The sequence below is a fragment of the Thalassophryne amazonica genome, chromosome 9 (assembly GCF_902500255.1).
Source record: "Thalassophryne amazonica chromosome 9, fThaAma1.1, whole genome shotgun sequence".
Classification (NCBI taxonomy): Eukaryota; Metazoa; Chordata; class Actinopteri; order Batrachoidiformes; family Batrachoididae; genus Thalassophryne; species Thalassophryne amazonica.
In genome coordinates this window covers 81,295,243-81,313,300 of record NC_047111.1, presented here as the reverse complement: position 1 = coordinate 81,313,300, position 18,058 = coordinate 81,295,243, and the positions used below count along the sequence as shown (strand labels likewise).

The window sequence follows — 18,058 nt, the reverse complement described above, 5'->3', positions numbered from 1 at the left end:
TTACATTTATCAGTTTAAATTCTCATTAATTTTGTTTTTCAGTACTTGCATAATACACAGTCTTACTTTGATCTGTATGTGACAAAAATGCAGGAGAAGGATCAAAACCTTCCACTTTGTCCAGCAGATCACCACAGTAAGAATCCACCCTTTTAGTGAAGTTAATCAGATTAAAAATTAACATTTACTAATGCTGTTAGAGTAAAACATGAAAATTTAATGATGCTGCAAACAGCTCTCGGGTATTTATTTGATAATTGTGTATTGTGAGATTTAATCTTCCTGTTAAGGGGGCAGCAGAATGTAGACACTAGTGTCCGCTCGCGCTTTGATCTTTGTGCAAACAGATGCTTTTAATTGCAGCGGAAATCTGAGTGGGGATCGTTCTGTTCTGCAAAACTTAAATTGTGCATGAAACGGTAGATCCACTTGTGGTTAAACAGAAGTTCAGACTGGGGGGGGGGGGGATGATATTACAGGCAAGAGAATCTTTTTAGGATTTTTCCTGAACTTTTCTGCATGTCTCATACAGGACTTTCTCAGGAATCAAAGCACTAAACAAAATAAACTTTAATAAAAGAATAAATTCCAGTAATAAAAGTACATAACAGTGCACAAAAAAAATCCCAAATTAAAGACCTGATAATACAGAAGAGACATGACTTGTACACTGGTGCAATTTGTCTCTCACCAACTTCAAGAGGTGTGGGGTCTTTGTACTCAGCCTTTTATGTACAGCTCTGTTCTCTGTAAACTTGACCAATTACTTTTCAGTGAAGGGATAGTGACAGTTCTACCACAGCTGACTGACAATGCTACCTTTGCTCTGCAATGACACTTGGCTGTTGAAAGTTAAAATTTTCAACATGTACTGAATGCAACAAAAACCAACTAGATTATGCATTATACCTAAATGTAATTTTTGTGTGAACATTAAATATATCCTTTTATGCAGGTGGGAGTGGCTTCATTCCTTTATTGCATTCAGTGATGAAGTTTGTCCCGACTTGGAGTCGGAAGTAATTTTCTACCACCTCCATTATAGAAATGGGAACCTTTAGAAAAACTTTATTCAACCACCTGAAGATGAGTTACAGTTGTGCTCAAAAGTTTATATATCCTGGCAGATTTTTGGGGGGAGGGGGGCATTTTTCAGAGAATATTAAACTTTTTTCACTCATTACTGGTTGTGTAAAGCTGTTTATTGGCAAACAATTTACTCTTTTTAATCATAATGATGGTAAAGCTGCCCATTCTTCTTTGCAAAAAGCCTCCAGGTACTGTAAATACCTGGGCTGCCTTGCATGAACTGCATGTTTGAGATCTCCCCAGAGTGGCTCAATGATATTGAGGTCAGGAGACTGAGATGGCCACTCCAGAACCTTCAGTTTATTCTGCTGTAGCCAATGACAGGTTGACTTGGCCTTGTGTTTTGGATTATGTTGGAACATCCAAGTATGCCCCATGCGCAGCTTCCGGGCTGATGAGTGCAAATTTTCCTCCAGTTTATAACATGCTGCATTCTCCTGCCATCAATTGCTTTCCCTATGACTCAGAAACCAGAAACTTGCAAGGGTCTGTCAGGAGCCCAGAAACTGACTGACCATTTATACACACACACACACACACACCCCGATTACAAGTAAACAGATCACAGGTTAGGATGGCAACCTTTTGTAGCCATTCAATCCCATTTGTGTCAACTTGTGTACATGTTATCAGGCCAAAATGACCAGGTTATGTAAACTTTTGATAAGGGTCATTTGGTTAGTTTCTGTTGTCATTATGGTTTAAAGAGTAAATGGTTGTTTATCAATAAATGGCTTCACACACCCACTAACCATGAGTGAAGTTTGTGTTATTCATATTGGGTTGGTAAGGTTAAACCTTACTTGTGTGAAGCGCCTTAAGGCAACCTTGTTGTGATTTGGTGCGATATAAATAAAATAAATTAAATATTCCCTGAAAAGTTGGCAAGAAATCAAAAATTCTGCCAGGGTATATAAACTTTTGAGCACAACTATAGTTCCCAAAGTGTATCACGGAATATAGTGTAAAACTTTTTCAATATATACTCAATATTTTGCTTGAATCAAACTAAAAGGATGGTCATAGCCAAATGGTATTCTGGTTGCAGTTCAGTATTTTTATTCATCTGCGGTAGAAGATGTCGGGTCTCAAAGACTGTCTGTCTGGTCAACAGGCCAGGGGAAACTGTAGACTACTTCATTAGAGTGCTTGACTGGATCATAACTGGGTTGCAGCAGCTGTTAGAGTGTTGTGCACATCTGTGCTAAGATCGTGAGGAGCAGCTGTTAATCTGATGTTCCGTGTCGGCATGTATTGTATCATGCAAAACAAATGTTTTCTGGTTGCCATATCTGATCTGTTTATGGCTGTGCAAAAAAATCAATATATGGAAATACTGTGAAAATCAGTGTCTGTGGGTTCTCATGGTCTATTTTCTATAGGTGGGAAAGCTAATTATAAATCAGATACATAGATAGATGGAGACATTTATTTTTAAATGTTTGGATGGGCTTATCCTTCCAAAGTGGTCAGATGTCTGAATGTGGCAATTTGTAAGTTTGTCTGTGTAAGTGAAGCCAGTGCTTTTGGTGACTTAACAATGAAGCTTTGTGTGCTGCTTTCAAGTCATGTTGGCGCAGAGCTTTCCTCGCCATCTGGCCCGTAGGCCTCGAGTTGTTTTCATGTATTCTACACAAAGTCTCTTAAATCATTTGACGCACACAGCTACATCACATCTCACCACTCTTAAACATAAACAGTATTCTACACAAAGTGAATCTGCAGTGCAGCATAATGCAGAGTGAGTGAATGAGAAGTCACGTAGCAGCGAGGAGCCAACAGAAAGTTTGCCAGATGAAATCTGGACATCCAGCCGAGTGAGCACACAGTTTAGTAACTACTTCTCGAGGTCTTACTTGCACACAGCTAATCCACGCTCCTCTGACCTGACCTTCTCCTCCTTCCTGTCCCAGCAGCTAATGGGACGGGCTCCAGCAGCCAGATCTCTACCCCGATTTCCAAGCATTCCCCCACCTCCACCCCCACCAGCCCGGGCCTAAACAGCAAGCAGAAGGTAGTCCTCCCTGTCATCTGGCTTTACATCAGCACTGTTTTTTTTGGGGGGGTGGGGGTGGGGGGTTAAACTGAGCATAAAATTGTATGTTTTCCCGTTTGTCTCTGCAGGATCTCTACCTGCCCTTATCTCTGGATGATGAAGACTCCCTCGGTGAATCAATGTAGACACTCCTACTGCAGCCTCCTTTTGGCCTGAAACACAGAAGTTTTTATACCTCTGCTGCTTTCCACCTTCATTCACAGTGCCACCTATTGTCTAGAAACACCACTCCTCTCTCCAAGGCCTTAGCCACCAGGGCTATGAGAACATTTGCTGCTTAGGAATTGAACACTCCCCCCTCACACCTTTCTTTCATACCCTTGTCAACCTTGCACATGTCACATTAGCATATAGTTTTGTTTTTGGCCACAGTTTGTCAAAAATTCAGAGTTCACCGACTAGCATTTTTCACACAAGTTAAATTGTCTTGTTATAGGACCACCCACAATTCCATGCAGCAAATGGATCTTTTTCTGGGTGTTCACCAGAACTGACTTGACTTTTGTATTACTTGTATTTGTGATGTTCCTTTGTGTCCTCAGTTAAAGATGTGGATGGTAACTGTTCCTCCTCAGATGGAGTCTGCTAAGCCAGCTTTCCGACCTGCTGTAAATACTGTGTATAGCTCTTGGTCATAACTACCCATAATACATTGCTGTGCTTCCGTCACGCCGCCAGAATTTCGCATTTGCTTAACATGTTACAGGGTGTAGTCAAAGGTTCAACATGAAGGCCCGCCGCACTGACTTGTGATGATGCGCGTCCTCTATGAATGGAAGAAGCAGCCGACATGGTCCAAAACATCAAAAGACTCAGTCACTCTAGTGCAGTTTCAATCAGATGACGTAGAATCACTCTGGAGTCTTGATGTCGGCTGTTCCACCATTTTCTCACTGTAGTACACAGTATATATTTTACATTTTTATACACTGCATTATGTGCATGATGGTGACTTGTGATATGGAACTATGGGCATGTAAGAAGCTGATTTGAAGGACCTAATGGTGTGTTCAGACAACCAAAGGAAAATAATTAGGCCCTTTTGGGGGAAATAACAGCGCAAAGTAGTATTTTACCAATTCCCATTAAAGTGGAACTTGGGTGTCTTTATTTTCTCATTTTGTTTTTAGATGTTTGGATAAATTTTTTCTCTCAGAACAAAAATTAAGTGTATGCAGTATCTATTCATAATACAATGTCACAGGCTACATAATGTTATACGGACCAGCTTGTCAGTCTGGTAGTGTGAAGATCCCTACGCAGGAAAAATGTGCATGTTGACCTTGCCAAATGTAAAACGTAAGACTACTGATGATGCAGTTAGCTGTTTACCTTAGCCTGCAGTACACTTGGCAGGGCTGCACTCCACCGAGTCATAATTTGAATGCAAATTATGGACAGTCTGTAAAACTGAACATCTAATCTGCAGACCACTTGTAACACCTCGGTGCAGACAGTCACTTGGACTGCAGGCTAAGGTAAGTGGCTAACTGTATAATTAGTCTCCTTAAAGTGATTTAACTGTGCATATTTACCTCCATAGGATCCTCTTCATGCAACAAACACTTCTGGGATTTTCTCCTGTCCAGCAGTGAGTGAAGAGAAGCAGTTTACAGAGTATTTTTACAGCTTGCCCTGTAAAGTTCAAATTTTTTCAGGGCCTAAGGAAGGAAATTTTACAGACTTCAATGCTTCATTGCCAGTAGAGAAAATTTAACTCCAAAACATCTAGAAATTTGCTAGATTGAAAAGTTAGTTCCCCTTTGTCAGTTTATTACATTAAACCTTTTACTTTCAGTTGATTCCATAGCAGCTGTTGGTGACATTGTATTAGTAGTACAGTGCTTTTTTTTTTTTTTTTTTTTTTTAAGTTCAAATATGAATAAATGAAGGCCTCGAAGCCAAAGTATGTTTCAGACCAAGAATTCTAGAAACTTTTAGTTGTAAACGCTGTAGAGGACATACACGCGGAGACTTATGCATGTTACTTTTAACTGGTCAAACATTGAGACTAAATGGAGCTCATGTGAACAGTCACTTAGCAGGGTGCTTAGCAGGGCTTCTCATATTTTGCATGACTCATCTTGCAGATCGCAGTTCTCAGATATGGAGGGATTAAAACATAAATGGTGTCTCAAACTGTGTGGGTTTTAACTTTATTAAATTTATTTATATGAAGGGTATTGTATTTTTTTTTGGTGCACATTTTAATCACCAGACTTCTTTCTGTATTGTCACACTTCAGTTGTTTGTCTTAGAAATGTACTTGAGAGTTTTCTCAGGTTTTCAGGGAATCGAGCCTGAGAGCCTCTAAATTTGATTCCACTGAAGCACAAAGCGAGTTACTCTTCTTCACACCTACAAACACTTGTTTTCTTGCCAACATTCAAATATGTAACCACAATTGCACAAAATATTGGGACAAATGCTGCACATGTAGCATCCTTTGAAACTGCAACTATGCATTTGGGTTCCGCAGTACGCAAATCTATACTTTCCTGGAGAGGAGATCCTTAATGTCCAATTGCGTATTGTGAAATAAAATTAAAACTTTAATGCAGTTATTCCAGAGCCATGATGTTTGATTCAAGACTACCTGCCCTCTGGATGAGCTTTAATGGCTAATTTCATCACTTGTCTCAAAGTGGCTACTCACTGATCTGGTGCTGTAAGGTCTATCCATCTCCTGCAGGGAGCGCGGTCACACCAGCACAACATCTAATTGGGGCTAATCCACCAGCAGGGAGAGCTCACCTTACTCAGTTTTGTACAGAGAGCCTCATCTGTTGCCATCTTCCTCAAACAGTCTCTCCTGTATAATCTTGTTTTCTACAATATACCACATAAAACACTGACAGTTGTTGGTTGTCTTGTGTAAATTGGCCAATACGTTGTATTCATCACCTACAGAGGTGCCTTCTTTTTTATTTTACATTTGTTTTATTACTAGATTCAAAATGTTGAATTCAACATCTTCTCGTCTTTGAATGCTGTTTGTAAGACATTTTTAACGATTAACTGCAGAGCCTCTCAAAACACTGGTAGAGGTACAGGACACTTTATCATGGTGTAAATATGCCCCCTTTCCGCTCTTTCATACGACACTTTTCTAACTGAATGACTTTTTCTTTTCTTGGAAACTTTCAACGTCCTTTTTAGTGGTCTTTTTGCAACGTCAGTGGCTTGTTTCAGTGCTTCATTCAATGTATTAACCGGTATCCTTTTTCAATTAAAACTGTGGTATTTCACCTCTCTGGATTTGAGTTCATTACTCTGTCATTATTGCACCAGAGTTGAGCACGACTGTCGTTGTGGTATTCTGATGCATGTTCGGTTGACTGTGCATTCAGGGGAATAAATGAGCAGTCGGTGTATTGGCATATTTTATCGTACGCCTTTTGTCTATTGCAAACTGACATGGCAAACATGAACAGATGAACCAAATGTTTAAAAATAGTCTCTGCTGAAATCATTGCTTGAATCACCATGGGAACTAGGAATCTCAAGTCAGCAGCGACCAACTGGAAACTTCACAGGTGATCATAGTTCTATAGTGTAACACTGAAACCCAATCTCACAGCTTGCAAAAAAAGTGTGGACGTCGGCCTGAACATCTTGCCGAACGTTATTAAAACAAGATTATCCTTTTAATTCAGTTTTCGTGTACAGGAGCGGAGAGTTTGCATGCATCAGTTACTGCTACAGTTCATGAGAATGTAAACTTTTGTCCTGTAGCACATTTGAAGTTCTTCAAATTTTAACGTGTATAACATTTAGTGGTGATGAAAGGCAGTTTGGTTGCAGGTAATTGTAAAAAATATAACGCAATGCTAAAATATCCTTGGCCATATGAGCATGGGCTTCTTTATAATTTGCATTTAATTGGTATCCCAGTACAAATCTGTCTATAAATGGGTGATTCTTTAACTATGGGCACTATTGGCCTTGTAAATGCAATTTCCACCACACCATTACCTTACAATATAAAGCGCCTTGGGGCAACTGTTTGTTGTGATTTGGCGCTATATACATGTGCTCTGTCATTGTTTATCTCCATAGAAGCTACTCAATCTTTCATACAAACTGTTTAAAGGGACATTACAGTGTTGTGGTGGAAATTACGGCAATAGTGTGGGACAACTACATTTTGTTTAAAAAAATCACAACAGTTGTATGACATTAACATTAGAAAAAAAAAAGTTTCTTTACCATTCATTTTTATCATTGAAGATCAAGTCTGGGTGTGGGACAAGCGCAAAACGGCAATATTTGCATATAATGATGCTGAAAAAAGGTGAAAAAGTCATCATAGACTACTAGAGCAAATTTAACACTTTCATTGTAAAGATAACTATAAAAGTGTGAAATGTCCCCTTTTTTCTGTTTTTCATACAATATGATCAAAGGACATAAGTGCCCGTAGTTTAAGAATCACCCATACACAAGAACTAGTTCTCTGATATTCACAAATCTGTTAGTGAGCACTTCTCCTTTGCAGAGATAATCCATCCCACCTCACAGGTGTGGCATATCAAGATGCTGATTAGACAGCATGATCATTGCACAGGTGTGCCTTAGGCTGGCCACAGTAAAAGGCCATTCTGAAATGTGCAGTTTTGCTTTATTGGGGGGGACCTGTCAGTACCTGGTGTGACCACCATTTACCTCACGCAGTGCAATGCATCTCCTTTGCATAGAATTGATCGGCACCCAGACACCATGGAATGTGAGCATTTGCCCACTCAAGTCTGTTACGATGATGAACTGCAATCAGGTTGAGACCCCGATGAAGATGGCGAGCAGGCAGACAAGCTTCTCTGAGATGGTTTCTGACAGTTTGTGCAGAAATTCTTTGGTTCTGCAAACCGATTGTTGCAGCAGCTGTCCGGGTGGCTGGTCTCAGATGATCTTGGAGGTGAACATGCTGGATGTGGATGTCCTGGGCTGGTGTGGTTACACGTGGTCTGTGGTTGTGAGGCTGGTTGGATCTACTGCCAAATTCTTTGAAATGCCTTTGGAGATGGCTTATGGTAGAGAAATGAACATTCAATTCACAGGCAACAGCTCTGGTGGACATTCCTGCAGTCAGTTGCACGTGCCCTCAAAACATGCGACATCAGTGGTATTATACTGTGTAATGAAACTTGGCTGTTCTTTTAAGAAGAAACACATTTTAAAGGGACAGCTTTGCAAGAGTTTACTTAATTCAATACCAGTTATAATCTCAGGCCTGAAACCAGGATCTGATTTTGTGTGTGTGTGTGTGTGTGTGTGTGTGTGTGTGTGTGTGTGTGTGTGTGTGTGTGTGTGTGTGTGTGTGTGTGAGAGAGAAAGTGGACCTTTGTCAGCAGAGGGTCTGATTGGTGTTTAGTAGGCAAAGGAGACTGAGGCTCAGAGTTCAAGCATGCGCACTTGTGATGTGCAACATTTAACTCCAGACATTTGTGATTAAGTTTGAATACAGACATCCAACAGCCATCCTGCTGCAAACTACCAGGAATTCTTCTGAAATCATGTTTCAACATGCTCAGTACATACAAATAATGACTAAACCTTTTCAGAAGCATGTTCTGTTGCTGCAGTATTTGTTCTGATGGTACGTGTATGCATTTCTTGGGTTCATGCACATTGCATTTTTCCCCCCCCCCAGGTACTTTAAATTACAATATTTGAATGTTTGGGTTTGAACAGTACTGTGCAAAAGCCTCGTCCTTCTCCTGCTGGCTCCAACAGGGAATAAAATGTACCTGCAGCGCCCTCTACTGCTGAGCTCGTGTAGAAGATTATGATAAAGATACCTGGAATCACTGTATGTCAGTGCCTTCTGCTGGCTATGATTACCTACAGGAATGAGGATTTTCTGTCTAAAAAGAAATAAATACTCACAAATGGTATAGTTTAAATGGTAAGGCATTCAACAGTAAGGTCATATTCAAGATGGCCACCCAAATCAATAATCTAACATATAAAGCTGACCGTGTGTGTGTGTGTGTTCGCTATCCACAGCCACAGTAGTTAAGCAATCCACACCAAACTTGCTATGGTGATTGGGGCGCCAAGGGGGAGATCACTTGGGCCCTTAGGTTGAAAGCACACACACACACTCAGCCTTGTATAATATCTTCAATATTGCTGACATTAATGAGCGAAACTCTTCACTATCTGTGTATATGAGGGGATATCAAAGTTTTGAGCCTCAAACAGAAGGAGCAAGATATTTGGATTTATAATCTTTTATTTTTCAACGTAGTCCCCTTCCAACTCCATACACTTTTTCCATCTGGTTTTCCAGTCATTGATACCCGATCGGTAGAACTCAACATCTTGGCCCCCTAACCAGCCCTCTGCTGCAGCAGTCAGCTCATCGTAATCCTCAAATCTCTGGCCCCGAAGGTATTTTTTTCAGCCTGGGAAAGAGGTGGAAGTCGCTAGGGGCTAGGTCTGGAGAATAGAGTGGGTGAGGAAGAAGTTCATCGCCTCACTCGCGTACAGCGTCCATGGCAACCCGGCTGGTGTGGACTGGTGCATTGTTCTGGTGAAGCAGAATGCCACAACTGACAATGGAGGGTATGTCTCTTCCACACAGTGTTATGACTCAACAATTGAAGAGAGCAATATGATCCTACATGAAATAAATAGCTAAGACATTGATGTAGATCAGGTGTGATGCATTGTAATATCTGACTGGGAAAAATGTGCGAGGTTCAAAACTTTTTGACATCCCCTTGTATCATCAAACAATAATTTTAAAATTGCGTAATTGTTGCAGAACCTCAAAGTAATGATAGACTACTTCACAATTGTAGTTATGATTGTTTTTTTTTCACGACAATGTTATAATAATGTAAAGAAAGAAGTTTATGCCATTTCCGGTTTGTGGCTTCATCTACCATTGAGCGATCTCGCAAGATTTTTTTTTTTTTGGTGCCATTTCCGCTCAAATATGCTTTCATCCAGTGGGCGGATTTTTTTTTTTTTATTTTTTTTTGTGCCATTTCCAGTTTGTGCCTTTATCTACTGAGCGAGCTCGCGATGCCGCTATCATGAGCTCACATTAAATAAATCATGATCCATTCACTGGAGTCCTTTATTTTCGCAGTTCATGTGGTACTCAGGTCATGTAGCAAACATCACACTTTACTTACTATGTCGTAGCAGCTGGCTAGGGTGCAGTTCAATTACAATGCAAACGGGCCAGCGCACAATGTGTGCCTATTAAACCGCGCATTTTCAGTTAAAATGTACCTGCTGTGTATGGCACGCCAGAGCATTGCAGTGATATGACATGCTATCACCTTTTATTATCATTCACTTGAGTCTCATGAATGTAACAAATTGCTCTATGAAAATGAATGACAACATACATACAATGCAATGCAACTTAATACACCTTAACTAAAGTGACATGAAGTATACAATGACATGGCTAAAATTCTTCTCTATTACCCAGTATTGTAATGTAACAAAGTAGAAATACTTTGTTACTGTACTTAAGTAGAATTTTGATGTATCTGTACTTCATTATTTACGTTTCTGGTGACTTTCACTTTTATTCCACTACATTTCCTCAATAAAATGTATACTTTTACTCCTATACATCTTCAACACTTGTTACTACAGTATAAAAGTAAAAGAAATTTGATTGGGCAATGCCTGTTTACAGAGGTGAAAGTAAGCCAGTGTGCAGCTGTGCACCGGGAAGAGATACAGTCATCTACAGCTGCAGTGCAGCACCTTTCACTCCTGCTGCATCACGTGTCAGGTTTGAGTTAAAACAAGTTTAAAAGACAAAAAAAAAATATATAAAAGATGACCGGTTGAATCTGAAGAGGAAGACTGTGGAAGGTGAAAATCATCTGCACTTTGGACTGCAAATGCGCACACGCTGATGCACACACATACACATGGATCGGATCCCGCTACAGTGCAGTACACGATCTGGTCGTGTACTGCACAACTACAGTTAAGGGGACGCAAACACTTTTGGGTTCGAGAGCGCAAAAAGCACCGCGTTGGGTTGCTTTGCAGTGGTTGGTGGTGGTGATGCTTGGAAAGTTTTTTACTTTTCCTTAAATTTGGCATAACTGTGTAGCTATAAATGACTGTTCCGTTTCACAAGAGCCTGGCTGTTGTGTTTAACAGAAATGTGTGTGTGGGTCATCGAGGAAAAAGAACGGCAACTTTATTTACAGCCCAGTCTCACGTTTTTTTCATCCTCCAGTCAAGAAATGAGTCAAATTTTTGTGATGGAGATTTTTTTTAACTCATTATTACTAACCCTACTCCTACTCCCCCCCCCCCCCCCCCACACACCCTAACCATAACCACCCCTGACCCCCCCTCCCCCCGCCACTTCTCTTTTAATTTCGTGCAACCATCACGGTATGAATTAGAATGAATTTGTGCTGCCATAATGAAAATGAGGCGCTTTTCATCACAATATCAAGAACCAATAGATTAATGTATATTTCGTGCTGCTGAATCATGACTTGCCGTGAGACTGTGTTGTTATTTACAGCTATACGAGATCTGTCCATAAAGTATCGTACCTTTTTATTTTTTTCAAAAACTATATGGATTTCATTCATATGTTTTTACGTCAGACATGCTTGAACCCTCGTGCGCATGCGTGAGTTTTTCCACGCCTGTCGGTGACGTCATTCGCCTGTGAGCACACCTTGTGGAAGGAGTGGTCCCGCCCCCTCGTCGGATTTTCATTGTCTGGAAATGGCGGAATGAAAAGGACTTTTTTCCATCAGAATTTTTTCAGAAGCTGTTAGAGACTGGCACCTGGAAACCATTCGAAAAATTTATCTGGCTTTCAGTGAAAATTTTACGGGCTTCACAGAGAATAAGGACTTTAACTACAGGTTTAAGGACCCCTTTAAAGGACGGTCGGTGCGCCGCGCTGCAAGCTGCGACGATGCGGCACAAACCACTGGATCATTTCTAAGCTGATGGCTCTGTGGATACGAGACCGTCGTGTGCTCTTTCTCTGGTTATCACAAGACCTGGACATCAGCCATTTTCCGGCAGATTTCACTTTTAACAAGAGATTTTGTCATGGAAAGCCGCACGGAGGCTTCGCGCGTCACGACCGATTCGCTGATGAAGCGAGACAAAGGAACACCTCCGTGTTAGAGGACAAGTTGGGACATGTCCAGCTCTCCACTGAAAGCTGAGAGCTGGACACTCCTTCCACAAGGCGTGCTCACAGGCGAATGACGTCACCGACAGGCGTGGAAAAACTCACGCATGCGCACGAGGGTTCAAGCATGTCTGACGTAAAAACATATGAATGAAATCCATATAGTTTTTGAAAAAAATAAAAAGGTACGATACTTTATGGACAGACCTCGTATATATATATATATATATCCACCTGTTGCTCACTCATCCCGTCACCAACACCAACTGCTCCCCCAGAGGCGGAGCCAGCCTTTTATAGGAGCTGAGGCCCCCTCCTGGTTTCTCCAGACACCACACTGAGCTTCTGTTCATGTCACTATTTCACTCTGCACTCGTTTTGGATTTTACTTTTACTCAATACTTTTAAAGTACATTTTATATGAAGCCCATATTGATTATGGCAGTGTACTCATTTGCAGGCAGCAGACCTTCCAAATGCAGGACCTCAATTTGTTTTGACTTCTGAGTCTTCCTTAGTGTGCCATTTATGTTGAGGATTGGTAGGCATTCATCTATGACCCTGTATCCCATGATGTCTGCCAACACAAATTTGTCATGGTGTTTTGCTGTCGTTTCAATAACAGCTGCCACTGGTGTTGAAAATATATGAATTTTATTGGCATATTTGAATTCCTTGACCCCAAAAACATAATTTTTAAAACATCCAATCATTTAGACATCCAAACGAATGTTCTGTGTCATATAGAAGAACAGATGTGAAAATGCATCATATTATTGATTTTGGCAGCCATCTTGAATATTGCCTTCTGGTGGAGTTGCCTGCACTGGCTAAAATCTAAAATTACACTGGCTAAAATCTCTTTTGTGTGTGTGTGTGTGTGTGTGTGTGTGTGTGTGTGTGTGTGTGTGTGTGTGTGTGTGTGTGTGTGTGTGTGTGTGTGTGTAGTTTTTTTTTTTTTTTTTTTTTGCCTATCTCAAGGAATCTACCTTCAAAATTGCTTCCAGAAATGGCAGGGTCCTCTTCTAAAGTGGTGGGTGGAACAGCAGTGGGCAACATCTTTGGAGGAAACTTGTCTGACCTAATCACCCTAGAAGACAAGACGTTACATGAGAGGTCAGATTTTCAGATGAATTAAATGTGTAAATTCATTCTTTTTGCCAGCTTTAGCTCAGTGACACTCACCCATCCATCTTTAACACAAATGTGCATACTGACTTTTCTTACAGTGCATCCAGAAAGTATTCTTAGCTCTTTACTTTTTCAACATTTTGTTATGTTACAGCCTCATTCCAAAATGGATGAAATTATTTTCCCTCAAAATTGTACACACAATACCCCATAATGACAATGTGAAAAAAAGTTAGTTTTTTTTTTATTTTTGCAAATTTATTTAAATTAAAAAAAACAACAACTAAGAAATCACATGTACATACGTATTCACAACTTTTGCCACGAAGGTCATATTTCAATCAATCAATCAATCAGTTTTATTTATATAGCGCCAAATCACAACAAACAGTTGCCCCAAGGCGCCTTATATTGTAAGGTAAGGCCATACAATAATTACGTAAAAACCCCAACGGTCGAAACGACCCCTCTGTATGGTAGAGAGGCCAGATGGAAGCCATTCCTTTGTAAAAGGCACATGGCAGCCCACCTGGAGTTTTCCAAAAGGCACCTGAAGGACTCTCAGACGATGAGAAACAAAATTCTCTGAATGTCATGCGTCATGTTTGGAAGAAACCAGGCACCATCCCTACAGTGAAGCATGGTGGTGGCAGCATCATGCTGTGGGGATGTTTTTCAGCAGCAGGAACTGGGAGACTAGTCAGGATTGAGGGAAAACCTACTCCAGAACGCTCTTGACCTCAGACTAGGGCAACGGTTCATCTTTCACCAGGACAATGACCCTAAACACACAGCCAACATATCAAAGGAGTGGTTTCAGGACAACTCTGTGAATGTCCTTGAGTGGCCCAGCCAGAGCCCAGACCTGAATTCGATTGAATATCTTTGGAGAGATCTGAAAATGGCTGTGCACCAACACTTCCCAACTAACCTGATGGAGCTTGAGAGGTGCTGCAAAGAGGAATGGACAAAACTTCCCAAAGATAGGTGTACCAAGCTTGTGGCATCATATTCAAGAAGACTTCAGGCTGCAATTGCTGGCAAGGCGCATCAACAAAGTACTGAGCAAATGGTGTGAATACTTACGTACAGTTTATTTCTTAGTTTTTTGTTTTTAATAAATTTGCAAAATTTCAGAAAACTTTCTTTCAAGTTGTCATTATGGGATGTTGAGTAGAATGAATTGAGAAAAAAATGAATTTACTTCATTTTGGAATAAGGCTGTAACATAAAATGTGGGAAAAGTAAAGCACTGTGAATACTTTCCAGATGCACTGTACAGTCCTCAGTACCTTTCTTTTGATTGCTATTACTCCTTTAGTCATAATCGCTATCAAAGTGAGTTGGTTACCTATTTAACAAATTTTGTGGCTTGCAAAGTTTCAAGTATGTGGGATACATTTCTGGTTAAACCTATAATTTAAATGTCTAACCTAGTTCTGTAACTGGCAGAACTCCATGCAGCTATATGTTCTTTTAATATTCATGGCCTTTTCTAGTATATTGTAGGAAGCAAATGGATTTTCATTACAGGAGGATGATAATGATCCCTTGGCAGCTGCTTCAGGAGAGGCCATGTTCCAGAGAAGCCTATTGACAATTACACCTTAAAAATGAAAATAAAACATTTTCTTGACCAGATTAATACTTATCATTACAGTAGAGTGTCCATCCATGCCCACTACACAACTGACCTCAGTAAGATGTTCAACATCAGTCTGTGACTTCTAGTTAAGTAGACACAGTGCTGTGAAACTCAGTGTCATTGTGTTCCTATGGGCAGCATGGTGACTTAGTGGTAGGACTGTTGCCTCACATCAAGAAGGTGATGGGGTTCTCCCAGTGTTTACATGGGTTCCCTCTGGGTGCTCCGGCTTCCTCCCACATCCAAAGACATGCAGGTTAAGTGGATTGTAAACTTTAAATTGTCCATAGGTGTGAATGTGTTTGTTTGTCTATATGTGGCCCTGCGACAGACTGGCGTCCTGTCCAAGGTGTACCCCGGCTCACGCCCTATGACTGCTAGGATAGGCTCCAGCCCCCCGTGACCCTAAACTGGAGTAAGAGGTTGAAGGTGAGTGATTGTGTTTTCCTATGGCTCCCTGTCAAACAAAAAGGGTGTAGAAAGTGTACTTAAGAGCCTAATCAAAAAAAATCTAATGCAGTACTTGGACCACTACAATGTGTGATATGGTCTCTATATGACCGACCAAAGTATGAGCTGTGTCCACATTCTCTGCATTACATCAGACCACAGTTCCCGGTGGGTGTTGGACTGCACCAGGGCTGTCGCTGGTCACCAATCCTGTTTGTGATCCTCATGGACAGGATTTCAAGGCACAGTCAGGAATTGGAGGGTGTCCAATTTGGTGACATCAAAATTGCCTCTCTGTCTGATGAAGCCAACAGAACCACATCATCTGCAAAAGCAATGACATCCAATGTGCACTGGGCAGATTTGAGGGAGAGTGTGAAGGGACTGGGATGAGGATTAGCACCTCCAAATCTGAGACCATGGTTCTCTGTCAGAAAAGGGTGGACTGTCCCCTCTGAGCCACTGGAGAGTTACTGCCCCTCGCAGAGGAGTTCAAGTATCTCGGAGTCTTGTTCATGAGTGGGGGGTAAGATGTAGCATGAGACTGACAGATTGAGGGGGAAGCCAGACTATTATGGTGAAAAATTGCTGAGCCAGAAGGCAAGACTCTTGATTTACACTCCTGTCCTCATTTATAGTCATGAGCTCTGCATAATGACCAAAAGAACAAGGCTGCAGATACAAGTGAGATACAAATGAGATTCAGTTGTCAGGTACCTGGGTTACACTGGGGGACAGGGCGAACTGCTCAAAAATTCTAATTAAGCACTTTCACACTAACTGAAATGTACAGTGACCTAATTAGCAAACACAAGTGTAATCCTATATTCCTGTTTGACACTAGTCAGAGTATGAATTATATAGCATATATAGTGGTAATCTGACATTAGTTAGGTAAGGCAAATGTTAAGTAACATTAGATAATTAGTTCATCCTGAGATATCAGACACAATCCAAAAAAAAAAAAAAAAAAAACTCTGAAGGAAAACAAGTAAGTTAGCCACTTTCACTTACCTACTAGCATACTGTTTAGCTTGCGCTATGCTCTGGATCTGTGAGCCATTTCAGTGATGGTCATAAGGCAGGCAAACATTCAGTTCAGGTTAAGAAATGGTATGGACCACTTTGGGGCTGTCTGAAATTGTATGAGAACATTCTATCAGGCATGAATATGAGAAATATGTTCCACTACAGTACTTACAATTCCAGCTATGCAGCCAGTTACACCAAGAAAACCTAAAAAAAAAAAAAAAAATCACATTAATGGATTAATACTTCAAGTCTCAACACCACCTCCCCCGTCTGTTCTTTGAGGTGTGTGTGTGTGTGTGTGTGTGTGTGTGTGTGTGTGTGTGTGTGTGTGTGTGTGTGTGTGTGTGTGTGTGTGTGTGTGTGTGTGTGTTTTAAAGCCACAATCCAATCCAATTCAAACAATAAGCAGAATTCACCCTTGCTCACTTCTATGTGAGGAGTAGACATCCCATCTGAGGGGTATCATTTTTAATAATAACTGTTCTTCAGGAAAAGGCCATGTTGCATTTGTGTTTGTGTGCAGGATTCAGATAAAAAGGAGAAACTGAAGAAAACCTGCCAGCAAGCAGAATATCTTCATTGGGTATGTTCCCATAGTTACTAGCTCAGGTGAACAGGCTTTGTGATGCTGACACTCCAGAGTATAAGATATCTCAGACCTTCCACATAGTCTGCTTTTTTGAAAGAGAGCTGTTATCTCATTCATGGCAGCAATTACAACAGTTACATTTATCTTCTAAAGTTGGACATTTTAGGACTGGGATTTACTCGCTTTTGGAGCCATTGTCAAGTGGCCGTTTAAGGAAAGGCAGGTTCTATTAAATCCACATTGGATTAATTTTTCAGCACGTGCCACTTGAGAAAAAACGTTTCAGCACAGAAACGTAGTAAATCGGAGAAGCAAACCATTACTTTCTGATAGTTTCCCAGCTGGTTATGTTCTAAGACTCCGATAACACAGTCATACACATAACCCCGTTGTAAAGATTTTGTATGAATCAATCTAAGTATGCAGTGAATCATGACAGTTTTTAGGAGACAGTGAAACATATCAAATCAGAGAAATAAATCATTATTTTCTGATTGACATAATTAATCAGAGAACTAATGCTTTTCTGATTGTCTAATGGTTAACTTCATCCATCATCCATTTTCTATACCCGCTTACTCCAACAATATTTAACTTGTAGAATATAAATAAGACAGTAATAAGTCCACACAATACTGCAGAAAGGATTTTTCTTTTACTTCTTTGTTTCTAGAACTTGCCTCCACTTCTTTCTGGATGAAAATCTCTTGTCCTACACACAGACTATTCCAGTCCCTCCTCTGGAACGTCCCATGACAGGTGCAAGTCTAAAGTTTTGCTTGTGAACCCTGCAGGTTGAAATGTTCAGTACATTACAGGTTTTCATGGTGAAATATGTGTTGTGTTTTTTGTAGTGCTAGCAGAAAGGATATTGTAATAGTGCTGAGAACAGAAAGCAAATCACACAGTCATCAGCTC

The 18,058-nt window shown here is 40.6% G+C and overlaps 1 protein-coding gene across 1 annotated transcript in view; it reads left to right on the top strand.

Moving 5' to 3' along the window:
* The window catches only part of LOC117517507 (neuronal migration protein doublecortin-like), a 62,362-nt gene extending 58,771 nt beyond the window's left edge, over positions 1 to 3,591 (top strand). The window contains exons 6-7 of the mRNA XM_034178537.1: positions 3,006 to 3,103; positions 3,214 to 3,591. Coding sequence (XP_034034428.1) covers positions 3,006 to 3,103; positions 3,214 to 3,270 — 155 coding nt within the window. The 3' untranslated portion in view covers positions 3,271 to 3,591. The remainder of the gene's footprint in view (positions 1 to 3,005; positions 3,104 to 3,213) is intronic.
* Positions 3,592 to 18,058: the final 14,467 nt, after the last annotated feature.